This window comes from Acomys russatus, chromosome 29, assembly GCF_903995435.1.
Source record: "Acomys russatus chromosome 29, mAcoRus1.1, whole genome shotgun sequence".
Classification (NCBI taxonomy): Eukaryota; Metazoa; Chordata; class Mammalia; order Rodentia; family Muridae; genus Acomys; species Acomys russatus.
In genome coordinates, this window is record NC_067165.1 from 28,070,941 (window position 1) to 28,084,506 (window position 13,566).

The 13,566-nt window shown below is 45.7% G+C and overlaps 1 protein-coding gene across 2 annotated transcripts in view; it reads right to left on the reverse strand.

Moving 5' to 3' along the window:
* The window catches only part of Dhdds (dehydrodolichyl diphosphate synthase subunit), a 30,151-nt gene extending 21,307 nt beyond the window's left edge, over positions 1-8,844 (reverse strand). Inside the window, exons 1-3 of one of the 2 annotated variants that reach the window (XM_051171241.1) lie at positions 8,706-8,844; positions 3,703-3,819; positions 468-610 (exon numbers count right to left, since the gene is read on the reverse strand). In XM_051171241.1, the coding sequence (XP_051027198.1) occupies positions 468-610; positions 3,703-3,819; positions 8,706-8,768 (323 nt within the window). In that variant the 5' untranslated portion in view covers positions 8,769-8,844. The remainder of the gene's footprint in view (positions 1-467; positions 611-3,702; positions 3,820-8,705) is intronic. The other variant, XM_051171242.1, reaches the window with a different exon arrangement.
* Between the last annotated feature and the right edge of the window lie 4,722 nt (positions 8,845-13,566).

A 13,566-nucleotide genomic window follows, 5' to 3' on the forward strand; every position in this document is an offset into this window, starting at 1 on the left:
AACTTCAATTCAAGTAGCCCCACTTTTGCTGATCCTGCACACACTCCTGGCTTCTTTGAGCTCAGCCTCTACTTGTCTCTCAATCTCCCCCTAGAGCAAGCCTGCTCTAACACCATGACAGGCTGGTGAGGTGGCGAGGTGTGTGGTTCACAGAGGAACTACAAAGGTCCTGGGGGAGCCAGGATTGAGTTCGCAAGCTGGCTCTGTCACGAACTTACTGTGGATACCTACAAGGCCTTTTCCTCTCTACACAGGATCTACTGCCCTGACCAATGAAATGCAAGTAGATAACAGTTTTGTGTTTTTGCAGTGTGTGATTGGAGGCCAGTGGGTACCCGGGGATGTTCCACATAAAGGAGCTAGGACTGTGGTCAGGGAGGGTTAGGGGAGCTGGGGTGCTGGGGTGCTGGAGAGCTGGGGTGCTGGGGTGCTGGGACAGGACGTTCTAGCTCTGGACCGCATCTTACTGTTCCTCCATCAAGCAGCTGAACTTCTGTCGGGCTAGGTCCAGTAGACCATCCACCTCGCTCTTGGAACGCTTGAAGTTCTCGATGCTGAATGCATAGACGGTCACTTCTAGGACGCCCAGGTTCAAACACCAGCGAAGAGTCTGAGGGGAGAAGGTACAGAGCAGGGATGCAGAAGAATTGGGAGAGAGAAGCAACACCTCTGCTCTAGGTTACGGCTGGAGGAAGGGTTTCTTCCTCCTCAGAGTTGAGTAAAGCTAAGGCAACATCAGCACTTAGGTTAGAACACCGAACCAACTAGGAAGAAAGTCAACATTTGAGAAACTGAAAAACCAGGCGGGCATGGTGGCACACACCTGTAATCCCAGCACTCGGGAAGACAGAGGCAGGTGGATCTCTGTGAGTTCGAGGCCAGCCTGGTCTACAAAATGAGTCCAGGACAGCCAGGGCTACACATAGAAACCCTGTCTTGAAAAAAAAGAAGAAACTGGAAAACCTGAGGCTGAGTGTAGCGGGTCAGGTCCATATTTTGAGAAGCTGAGGCAAAGGATCAAGGTGAGCCTGGACGACACACCCTCTCTCACCCTCTCTCACAAACCATAAAAATAATAAAAAAAACTGACCCAGGCATGTTAGTGACCACTTATAATCTGAGCTTCTGGGAGGCAGAGGGCAGGAAGATCATGATTTTAATGTCAGCCTGGGCTACATATTGAACTTGAGGCCAGCCTGGGCTACAGGAAACAGTATCTCAAACATGAAAAACAAAAGCTAAAAACTCCAATCTGTATTTTATCTTCAGGGAAAATATAAGGTTCTAGCTTTCTCCCCAGTGACTCCATTGTGGCCTTGTAATGAGCTGTAGGCAATTAGTAACCTCTCTGGGATGAGCTCCTTTAACTGCAGGAACGAATTATAAACCCATCCTCAGAGGATGGCTGAGGCAGGATCCCTAAGTGAGCTGTTACTGCTCAGAGCACAATGTCTTTGTGATGATGGACCAAGAGGCTGGAGGCCAGAACAGAAGCAACAACTGGACTGCTGGGCAGCACTTCAGAGTTTGCACAAGGTTTACCTATGTTTTGTTTCCCAGGCAACTATTTAGAAGTGGACTGTTGCTTCCATGCTATACATGACATACTAGTCAACTCCGGAACACGTCAATAGGAACTCCTGGGAATTCCCACACACAAACACACACACAGACACATAGCCATATAAACAGAGACACACACATACACACACAAACACTGAGACACAGACACGGACATACACAGATACACACACACACAAAAACACACACACAGATACACAGCCATATACACACGGACACACACACACACACACACACACACACACACAGCCATACACAGACACAGACATACACACACACAGAGACATAATCACACACACAGAAACACACACAGATACACAGATATCAACACACACCCCTAGCACTCGAGAAGCTGAGGCAAGAGAACCCTGAGTTAAGTTAAGCTTGGATACAGAGGGAGATGCTGCCTTGTTGTTGTTTTATGTTTAATTTGGGGGTTTTGTTTTTGTTTTGCTGTTGTTGTTTGTTTGTTTGTTTCGAGACGGGTTTTTCCGTGTAGCCTGGCTGTCCTGGACTTGCTTTGTAGATCAGGCTGGCCTCCAACTCAGAGTGATCCACCTGCCTCTGCCTTGCAAGTGCTGGGATTAAAGGTGTGTGCCACCACCATGCCTGGCCTTTTTGGTTTTTCAAGACACGGTTTCTCTGTGTAGCCTTGGCTGTCCTGGACTCCCTTTGTAGACCAGGCTGGCCTCGAACTCACAGAGATATGCCTGCCTCTGCCTCCCAAGTGCTTGAATTAAAGGCGTGCGCCACTACGCCCGGCTAGTTTGGGTTTTCAAGACAGGGTTTCCACGTGTAGCCTTGGCTGTCCTGGAACTCCTGTAGACCAGGTTGGCCTTGAACTCACAAAGATCCACCAGCTTCTGCCTCCCAAGGTTTGGGAATATAGGTGTGCACCACCACCACCTGGCCCAGGTCAGTTTCTTAAAACTAAAAATAAACATATAAACCACAGTTGGGAAGGTAGTTCAGTTGGTAAAGTATTTGCCTAGCATCCATACTAAAACCATGTACAGTGGCATCATGACTGTAATCCTAGCACTCCTAAGTAGAGGCAAGAAGATTAGAAGGCCAAGGCTATTTTTGGTTACACACAGTTTGAGGCCAGCCTGGCTATATAAGATGTCTCGAAAATAAATATAGCCACTTGTGGCATCTCACGCCTTCAATGCCAGTATCAGGAGGGACAGGAAGGCAGATCTCTGTAAGTTTGGACCAGCCTGATCTACAAAGTGAGTTTCTGGCCAGCCAGGATTACACAGTGAAACTGTCTCTCAAAAACAAACAAGACAGGTGGTGGTGGCAGCACACCCCTTTATCCCAGGACTCAGGAGACAAAGGCAGGCAGGACTTGTGAGTTTGAGGCCAGCCTGGTCTACAGAGTGAGTTCCAGGACAGCCAGAGCTACACAGAGAAACCATGTCCCGAAAAACTCTAAATTTAGAAAAAGAAAGAAAGAAAAAAGAAGCTTGACACATATAAAATCATTAGAACAATAGCTGCAATCACAAAGTTGATCTGACATCTGTGCAGGTGTATGCGTGCATTCATACACAGCACAAAATGTGTATGAAGGGCCGGGCGTGGTGGCGCACGCCTTTAATCCCAGCACTTGGGAGGCAGACGCTGTGAGTTCGAGGCCACCCTGGTCTACACAGTGAGTCCAGAACAGCCAAGGCTACACACAGAAACTCTGTCTCAAAATAAAAACAAAGAAAGAAAAAAAGAGGCGTATGAAGACTAGATGAGCAGCTGGTGGGGTTGGCTCTTTCCTTTTACCCCACGTTCCAGCTACTGGACTCAGGTCATCAGACTCGGGGGCTAGCATCCTTACCTGTCGACCTAGCAATTTTTAAAATATTAAAAGACATTTAGTAGTAGCCTGATGACATACACAATTAAAAAACAAAACAACTAGTGGAAGCAAAAGACAAAAGCCTGCTTATCTTATTCTCTGTGATGACCATATTTGTAAATGCTTGGTTGAGTGAGACTCTTGGCAGCAAGCGGAAAAGTAAAACAAGAATAAAAAGCTCCCAAGCCACAGGAAAGTCAGAGCCTCAGGTTTTAGCTACCATCTATCTTCAAATCATTCAGTTCGGGTTCTGTCCCCACACCCACCTCAGCAAGCTTGTTGAAGCCCTGTGAGTGGCCCTCCTGCCGCTCCACCTGGCACTTCTTGGCATAGCGACGGTTTCCATCCATTATGAATGCAATATGTTTGGGCACTGGGCCAGCCTGTAAAATAAGACAAATGATGAACTAGTTCCACTCTCTTTGGGATTAAAAAAAGGAACATTACACCTTTTCCTTAAGGTTTCCCCAGGTTTGAAGAATCAGATAAGATCCCCGGGCTGGCAAGATGACTCAGGGGTAAGGTCCTTGCCGAGTCCAACAGCCCACATTTGATCCCCAGGACCTGTGCCCATGCTGCAGAAGGCAAATCGTTCTTGTACGCTGTTCTCTGACCTCTACTATTAACCTTTCCTTCCCTTTCTTTTCCCTTCCACCTCCCAGTTTAACTTCATGACCCTACCATTGCCACATACGGGAGAAACACATGAAATTAGTTTTTATGAGATGGGTTTATTTTACCTAACATGATGAGCTCCAATTCCATCCGCATAATTTCATTATTTTTTTTTTTCCATTCTTCTTTTCAGTTAAATAAAACAACACTGTGTATATATGCCACACTTTCAAAAATCCATTTATTTGGGGCTGGAGAGATGGCTCAGAGGTTAAGAGCACTGCCTGTTCTTCCAAAGGTTCTGAGTTCAATTCCCAGCAACCACATGGTGGCTCACAACCATCTATAATGTGATCTGATGCCCTCTTCTGGCCTGCAGGTGTACATGCAGGCAGAACACTGTATACATAGTAAATAAATAAATAAATCTAAAAAATATATCCATTTTTTCCACCTAGACCGATTTGGCAGCCTGGCTACTGTGAAGGGGGAGCAGTAAGCCGAGCTGGCATGCATCTGGAGAGGGGCTGATTTTGGTGTCTTAGGGTATACTGGAGTGACCTAGTTGAATCATATGAATTCTACTTTTCACTTTCCAAGGCACTTCATAGAGATTTCTACAGTGACTAGACTAATTCCCATGGGCAGTGCAGAATGATCCTTTTGTCTATATGTCCTTGCCAAAGCCTGCTGGGCTTTTTGGTTTGGGTTTTTTTTTTGTTTGTTTTTTTTTTTGGCTTGTTTTGTTTTCTTGAGGACTGTCATTCGGACAAGGATGAGATGACCCCCTCTCTTTTTTTCAAATTTTATAACTCTATGTGTATGGATCTTTTGCCTGCACGCATGTCTGTGTACCATATGTGAGCCAGTGTTCCCCCAGAAGAGGGTGTCAATTCCCTAAAACCGGAATTACAGTGAAGCTGCCCCGGGGGATTGGACCTGAGTCCTCTGCAAGAGCAGCAAGTGTTCTTAGCCACCGAGCCATCTCTCCAGCCCTTTCTAAACTGATCTTAATGGGTTTTGACTTTTGAAAAAAATATTTATTTATTACGTATACAGTGTTCTGCCTCCATAAACACCTGCACATCAGAAGAGATCACATTATACATGGTTGTGAGCCATTATGTGGTTGCTGGGAATTGAACTCAGGACCTCTAGAAGAGCAGCCAGTGCTCTTAACCTCTGAGCCATCTCTCCAGCCCAAGTTTTGGCTTTTATTTAGCTTGTAGCTACAGATACTAAGCATTTTTTTCCCAGGTACTTATTGACCATTTGCATTTCTTTTTTCTTTTTTGTTTTTTGAGACAGGGTTTCTCTGTGTAGCCTTGACTGTCCTGGACTCACTTTGTAGACCAGGCTGGCCTCGAACTCACAGCGATCCACCTGCCTCCTGAGTGCTGGGATTAAAGGCGTGCACCACCACTTCCCGGCTTGCATTTCTTTATTTTAAATCTGTTCATTTGATTTAACTCTTTTATCAACTCATTATTTGTTCTTTTGGCCTTTAGCTTTTTTGAAATTACATTTATTTAGTGTGTGTGTGTGTGTGTGTGTGTGCGCGCGCGCGCGCGCGCGCACATGTGAGCTGAGTTCGCCCCTTCTGGGGTGTAGGTTACGGGGGTGGGGTGGTGGGGTGGTGGATTCAGGTTCTCACACTTGGTGGCAAGAACCTTCATCCACTGAGCCATCATCCACTGCCTATCATCCCTCCTCCTCCACCTCCTGCTTGTGTCTCCTACACAGAGCCTTTTTGAAAACTGAGCCTGGTCCAGCAGCCTGTTTGGCCACCACCAGGCTGTCATGCAGACTCTTCTGAGGACCGAGTTTCCATTTTCTGCCCTATATGTGAACAGGTGGCATCTGTACGTGAGTATGTGGAGATTCAAGGCTTATTGACTCAAATTCATTGTTACGTACTGCCTGACAGTCTGTGTCTACAAAAAATAAAGGCACGCTGACTGGCTTTCAGCAAAAACCTTCTCAGGCACAGAACGTGGCACTGCTGTGATTCCTGATGGGACCAATGACATGTCTCAGCTGGTACAAGCAGCTGCCCCAAAGCCACTCTGGAAGTTGTCCTGAGCTCCATATGTATGGTGCACAGCCCATACCGGGACAAGGAGCTGAGTATCACTACACAGTGTGCTCAATTTTTCTGTGCGTGTATTTCTTTTCATCTTGTGTTTGTTAAGCCAGATAGATGAATAACACATTTCCCTCACAGTGTCTGCCATTAGAGCCTAGTGGTTCTTTTTTTTTTTTGTCTTTGTTTTTTTCCAAGACAGGGTTTCTCTGTGTAGCCTTAACTGTCCTGGACTCACTTTGTAGACCACACCAGCCTTGAACTCCCAACGATCCACCTGCCTCTGCCTCCCAAGTGCTGGGATTAAAGGCCTGCGCCACCACACACGGCTCTAAAGCCCAGTCTTTTTCTTTTTTTCTTTTTTTTCTTTTTTTTTAAGATTTATTTATTATGTATACAGAATAATCAGACCACATTATAGATGGTTGTGAGCCACAATGTGGTTGCTGGGAATTGAACTCAGGACCTCTGGAAGAGCAGTCAGTGCTCTTAACCACTGAGCCATCTCTCCAGGCCCTATAGCCCAGTCTTAACCATCAAAAAACAATTACCTGAGAAGACAGTGTTAGGGAAAGTGGATGGAAGCACTAGGGCAGTGGTTCTTTTTCTTTTTCTTTTTTTTACTTATTTATTTATTTTTATTTTTATGTGTATTGGTGTTCTGGCTGCATGTTTGTCTGAAGGTGTCGAATCTCTTGAGAAAGGAGTTACAGACAGGTATGAACTGCCATGTGGGTGCTAGGAATTGAACCCGGGTCCACTGGAAGAGTGGCCAGTGCTCTTAACTGCTGAGCCATCTCTCTGGCCCCCTTTTCCGCCCGCACAGTGGGTCTTCATCTTCCTAATCCTGCAACCCTTTAATACGGTTCCTCGTCTTATGGTGACCTTCAACCACAAAATTATTTTTGCGACTTCATAACTATAATTTTGCTACTGTTATGAACTACAATGTAAGTTTCTGATAATGTGACCCTGTAGAAGGGTTGTTCAATGCTCAAAGGGGTCAAGACCCATAGGCTAAGAACCACCACTCAGCCAGGCGTGGTGGTGCATACTTTTAATCCCAGCACTTGGGATGCAGAGGCAGGAGGACTGCTGTTGAGTTACAGGCCAGCCTGGTCTACAAAGTGATTCCAGGACAAACAAGGCTACACAGAGAAACCCTGTCTAAGAAAACAACAACAAACACTACTGCTCTGGGAGCTGAAGTGACGGCTCAGGTGGTTGATCTTCCAGAGTCCTGAGTTCAATTTCTAGCTCCTCTATGGCAGCTCATAACTGTCTATAATGGGATATGATACCCTCTTCTGGTGTGCAGGTATGCATGCAAAGCACCCATATTCATAAAATGCATAAATAAATATTTTTTAAAAAATATTTTTGCCACCGGGCTTGGTGGCACACGCCTTTAATCCCAGTACTCGGGAGGCAGAGGCAGGTGGATCGCTGTGAGTTCTAGCCCAGCCTGGTCTACAAAGCGGATCCAGGACAGCCAAGACTACACTGAGAAACACTGTCTCAAAAAAACCAGAAAAAAAAAAAAAGATTATTTATTATGATTTATACCTTTTTTATTTTAATTTATTATCAATACAGTGATAATTGTAGAAGGCATTAGATCACATTATAAATGGTTGTGAGCCATGATGTGGTTGCTGGGAATTGAACTCAGGACCTCTGGGAGAGCAGTCAGTGCTCTTAATGTCTGGTCTGAGCCATTGCTCCTGTCCCGCATAAACAAATCTTAAAAAAAAAAAAAAAAAAAAAAACCATAAGAACCACTGCTCCAGGGAGACAAATTTAAGTTCACTGTCTTTCATATTCACATTCCTTCCCTCCCTGCCCCCCCTCTCTGTTTGAGACAGGGTTTCTCTGTGTAGCCTTGGCTGTCCCGGACTTACTTTGTAGACCAGGCTGGCCTGGAACTCACAGTGATCCACCTGCCTCTGCCTCTGCCTCCCGAGTGCTGGGATTAAAGGCGTGTGCCACCACTGCCCGGCTCTCTTCCTTTTTCAAACTCAGGGTTTTGTGAATACAAATAAGCATCCTACCAGTGAGCTCTTTGGACATTCCTAACACCAAAATGTCAGTGCTCCACAAGGAAAATCTAATTGCCTGTCCAATGATATTAAGAGACTCATTTGCCTTAAAAAATAAGTCACTCATCAGCAGGGCGCAGTGGCACCCTGGGAGTGGCATTCAGAGAGGCAGAGGCAGGCCGATCTCTGTGAAATTGAGGCCAACCTGGTCTACCAAGCTAGTTCAGGACAGCAAGACTACACAAGTAGAAACCCTGTTTTTTTTTGGGGGGGGAGTCATTCATGCTGGGTGGTGGTGGTGGTGGTGCATGCCTTTGATCCTAACACCGGGGAAACAGAAAAAGGCCTTGAACTATAGAGCAAGTTCAAAGAAAGCTAGGGCTGTTACACAGAGAAGCCCTCTCTCAAAAAAAAAAAAGGCACCCAGTACCCAGCCCAGCAAAGCTACATTACAATTTTAATATTCTCTCATTTCTTTCCTTAATTCCATTTAACAATAGGGATTGTTGAAATTTAATAATTAACTGCTCACCTTTATGATATTGGCACAGAACCGTTCCCAAAGTGACAGCTCTCCTTCTTTGATCCATGACATAATTATTGCTATGTCACAATCACCCCAAAACAAAATATCAGCGAGATAACCTTGAATAAATGAAAAGAGAAAGAGAGAGAGAGAGAAGTGATCCGGGCTTGCAAAGAAAACTGACTGAAGAGACTCAGCTGGAGTGGGGCAAGCGGTGAGCGTCTAAGCCCAGAAACTCTGTTCTATTTTCACCACTCGGGCCTGTACAAGCCAACGGGAGACCCTTGGGACAAGGTGGCTCCCATTTTCCTTTCCTTATGTGCACTGATTTCTTTTCAAATATGCTGCCACATCATGGTTCCTACATCTTGGTCACTCCAACAACTTCCTTCTATTTCCTTGCAATCCATTTCTCACTCGGGACTAACCAATCACTACCCCCATCGGCTGTCGCACCGGTTACCTCGGTGGTCTTAGAACCACTCTCCCGACTGGACCTTAATGTCTCCCGCGGCTAACTCCTCACCCAGTTTCCCCCGCCTCTGGGTCCCTCGGTTCACTCACTCCGCACCTAAGACGCCTTAGCAAGCGTATCTCTACCACTCCGGGTTGACTCACGACGTGGCGCTGGAAGAATACGTCACCTCTGCGCGCTACGGCACGCCTCCTCCGTCCTGGTGGGCGTGGCCACGCCTTGTGCCTGTGGACCCGGGGGCGGAGCAGTCTTGAGTTGTTCGGAGTTGGCTATTGGTGCCCGCTCCCGCGGGACGTGGAAACAGCAGCCTCGGAGGCCCAGGTCATGTGATCTGGTAATAGAAAAGTGGACTTGGGCTCCGTGGCAACTCACTACTGGGCGAAGCTGGAGAAGCTTCACTTCAGAATTGGTTGCAGTGCTTATATTCTTATAGGGAGACAAGGTAACAGTACTGTCAGCATTCCTCCTACCTCAGTCTCCATATGGACATAAGCCGTGCAAGACCGAACTGGGCTTCTTTAAAAGCTCTGCTATAATTTTGTCTTAAAATTGTTCTTTTAGCTGAAAATGGACGCTCGCTGTCACCGAATTCAGCTATCAGAAGGCTGAGGCCAGGAGGATTAGTTCAGTGTCTTCCCTGCTAAATAGTAAATTTGAGGTCAGCCTGGTCTACGGAATACTGTTTTGGTTTTGTTTTTTTTTAATCTTTATTTAATTTTAATTTATGTGTGTTGGTGTGAAGGTGTCAGATCTTGGAGTTACAGATAGTTGTGAGCTGCCATGTGGGTGCTAGGAATTGAACCTGGATCCTTTCAAAGAGCAGGTAGTGCTCTTAACCACTGAGCCGTCTCTCCAGCCCCCAGGATACTGTTTATAATTTGCAGATTCCAAGGTCTACGCAATAGGGAAAAGCCACAAAGCACGTTACTCTTATGACTTGCAAAATAACAGGACACAGCACTGGGGAATATAGCACTTGCTATAGAGTGCTTGCCCAGCATGCAAGAAATCCTGGGTTCAGTTTTCAGCCCTGCATAAAAAGAGCATGGTGGGGGGGTTGGAAAGATGGCTCAGAGGTTAAGAGCACTGTCTGTTCTTCCAAAGGTCCTGAGTTCAATTCCCAGAGGCATACAGGCTCCCATGCGGGCAGAATACTGCACAAATAGTAAGTAAAATAAATCTTAAAAAAAAAAAAAAAAAAAAAAAAAAAAGAGCTTGGTGGAGAGGCAGGCATGGTGGCGCACACCTTTAATCCCAGCACTTGGGAGGCAGAGGCAGGAGGATATCTGTGAGTTCAAGGCCAACCTGGTCTACGAAGTGAGTCCAAGAAACAGCAAGGCTGTACAGAGAAATCCTGTCTTGAAAAGCCAAAACAAAAAAACAAAAAAACAACAACAACAACAACAAAAACCCACGGTGAGAGAATCAGCAGTTTAGGTCACCTAGAAAGTTTGTTAGAAAGTTTGATGCTGGGCTGGAGAGATGGCTCAGAGGTTAAGAGCACTGACTGCTCCTCCAGAGGTCCTGAGTTCAATTCCCAGCAACCACATGGTGGCTCACAACCATCTATAATGTGATCTGATGCCCTCTTCTAGCATGCAGATATACATGCAGCCAGAGCACTGTATACATAATAAATAAATCAATCTTTACAAAAAAAAAAAAAAAAGAAAGAAAGAAAGTTTGATGCTAGCCTGGGCTACACAGGGATACCCATGCTCAAAACTAAAGAAAAGTATTAACAATTGCCCCCCACCCCCAGACAGGGTTTCTCTGTGTAGTTTTATGACTGACCAGGAATTCAGCCAGGCTGGCCTCAAACTCAGAGATCCGCCTGCCTCTGCATGGGATCAAGGCGTGTACCACCACCTCAAGGCTACTATTCACAATTCTTTTTTTTTTTTTTTTTTTAAGATTTATTTATTATTACATATACAGTGCTCTGTCTGCTTATACACCGGCAGGCCAGAGGAAGGCATCAGATCACATTATAGATGGTTGTGAGTCAGCACAGGTTGCTGGGAATTGAACTCAGGACCTCTGGATGAACAGTCAGTGCTCTTAACCTCTGAGCCATCACTCCAGCCCTATTCACAATTCTTAAAACAACATAAAGATCATTGTCCACTCAAGCTGGAAATCAAAAGCATTAGTTGTATACCAGGTCCCTCAGGACTTTCAGAGACTGAACATAGCAAAACTGGGAAAAAGCCTGAGCTTCAGGAGACTCACCTCAAAAGTTTATCCTTTACCTTTTTTGTTTAATGACACTGACTGGGAAAAGGTTTAGTTCTGCTTTCTTGAAACTTAAAAAAAAAAAAAAAAGCCAAAAAAACTGAACTTTGAGTATCTGATGCAACTAATGTTTCTTTGAAATCATATTTCCATCCGTAACAATTTCACAACTACAACGAGCCTTTGACCCTTTCTACCTCGTTGGCCCTGCTATCTCAATGACACAGGAAGAGATGTCACCTGTCCTCCAGCTTTACCTGATGAAAGCACAGAAACAAAAAAGTGGAGAGGAATAACCCAGTCATCAGGTCTCACCCTTCCATTCTTTCTCCTTTGTGAGCTGTGAACTTTCTGCCAATAACATTTCTAAGGGCTGCTGTTGGTTCACTGAAGCCTAGTAGTTAGCTGCGCTGGGTTTAACTTTTGGTGCAATTAGTTTAAGGGTCACAAACCCCCTGGCTCTGGTTAAGTTTGAGGATTTATTTAATCCACTTTCTGTTAAAACTTCGGTTTCCCTCTGGTCAAGCTTCCTGCAACCTGCACCCCACCCCCAACCACGCAGGATCTTCCTGACCTTTGGAGAATGTTCAAACTTCATTAGAAAGCTAGCAAACTGTATCTCAAAATAGTGGTTTATAGTCAGTGAATCTTCTTTGCCCTCCAGTTGCCCGGTTCTGTATGGTTATTTTCCCTTTTTTGTGTGTGTGTGGGGGTGTGTGTCGCAAGGGGTTAATTAGGATTTGTTAAGGGCTTTGGCAGAGTAAAGGACAGAGTATTATTAGGGTCTCATGCCCTAAGCCCTGGCCCCAGCCTTTCATCCCAGCCAGTGGCAGAGCCACCCCCTTCTTCAGCATGCCAGGCCTCTAATCCCCTCTTGAATGTGGCAGCTTCCAAGGAAAGGGACAAGAGGCCTTAACTAGAAACAAAATTCCAGTATAATGAGGTGCTATGAGGGCTGAACCCTCAAGATCCATCCTTAACAAAGTGGAAAGGGAAGACTTAATGGTTCTGTGACTTCCCAGTCCATGGGGGCGAATGTGAGGAGAAAAGCATCCTAAACATCTGATGAGAGAACAGCTTCAGGACCAAACTTTTTGAGTACCAATAAGTCTTTATTTTCCCAGGGAAGAGAAAGGGAAGGGGAAGTCAGCACGTGTTACAAAAAATGGTTATACGATAGGAATATTAGTACCCGGATACAATAAAAAAAAACCACGAAATAAACACCCCAGCAGTGAGGGGGTCACCCCAGTGGTAGATGGGGCGGGGAGAGCACCAGAGCCCAAAGGGGCTTAGACTCCTGCAGTTCAGGAAAAGAGATCAGGGAAAGAACAGACAAGAACACTTTCCCACCCTCCCTCCCTCCCTCCCACCTTCCCCATAAATTCAAGATTTCTCACAAAGCTTTGGTTTCTAGCAGTAAACATGGAGTTACATTCGTCCGTCTCCTAGTAACAATCTTGCGGCCACTTTGACGTTAAGTTTCTTGCACCGGCATTAAGTTCCTGAGTGACCTGACATTCATATTCCCTTCCCTGACCTCCTGATCCCACTTTCCACAGGGAAGGCCCCACAGCTGCTTCTCTCTACCCACCTAAGGATGGCAGATTAAGTGGGCTTGATGCATCCAAAAGCGAATCACACCAAGAAATGGTCTTGCCAGGGAGAAATGGCTCCTCCTCCCTGCCCCCCCTCCCAATCCCTGCACTGAGGAGGCTAAGGCAGGAGGAGAGCCAAGACTCTGAGGCAGGCTACGCCCCAGTTACAGCTGGAGACCCTGTCTCAACGGGACAAGGGGGTGAATTCTTCGGAATTTTTACGTGGTTATTCAGGAATTGTGGAGATGCTTCCAAGTAAACCAGTGTTAAGTTTTCTTAGGAGGGAGAAGAGGAGCTGCTCTAAGGTCAGAGAATGTGGTCCAAAATAGGAAACAGGGAAAGAGGAACGCAGAAGGGGGAACCATGGTTCCAGAGGCTCACTTTGAGAAGAGGATCCCCCATATTTAGGGGGTGTTGTCTGGTGCAGAACTTTCTGTCAAAGATGCTTTGGCTCTTTTTCTCGCAATACAAAAAGAAGTTTTGTAAACAATAAAACCCAAAAGGAAAGAAAAAAAAAAAAAAACATGAAGACCAACGCATTATATTTACACAACTAGGG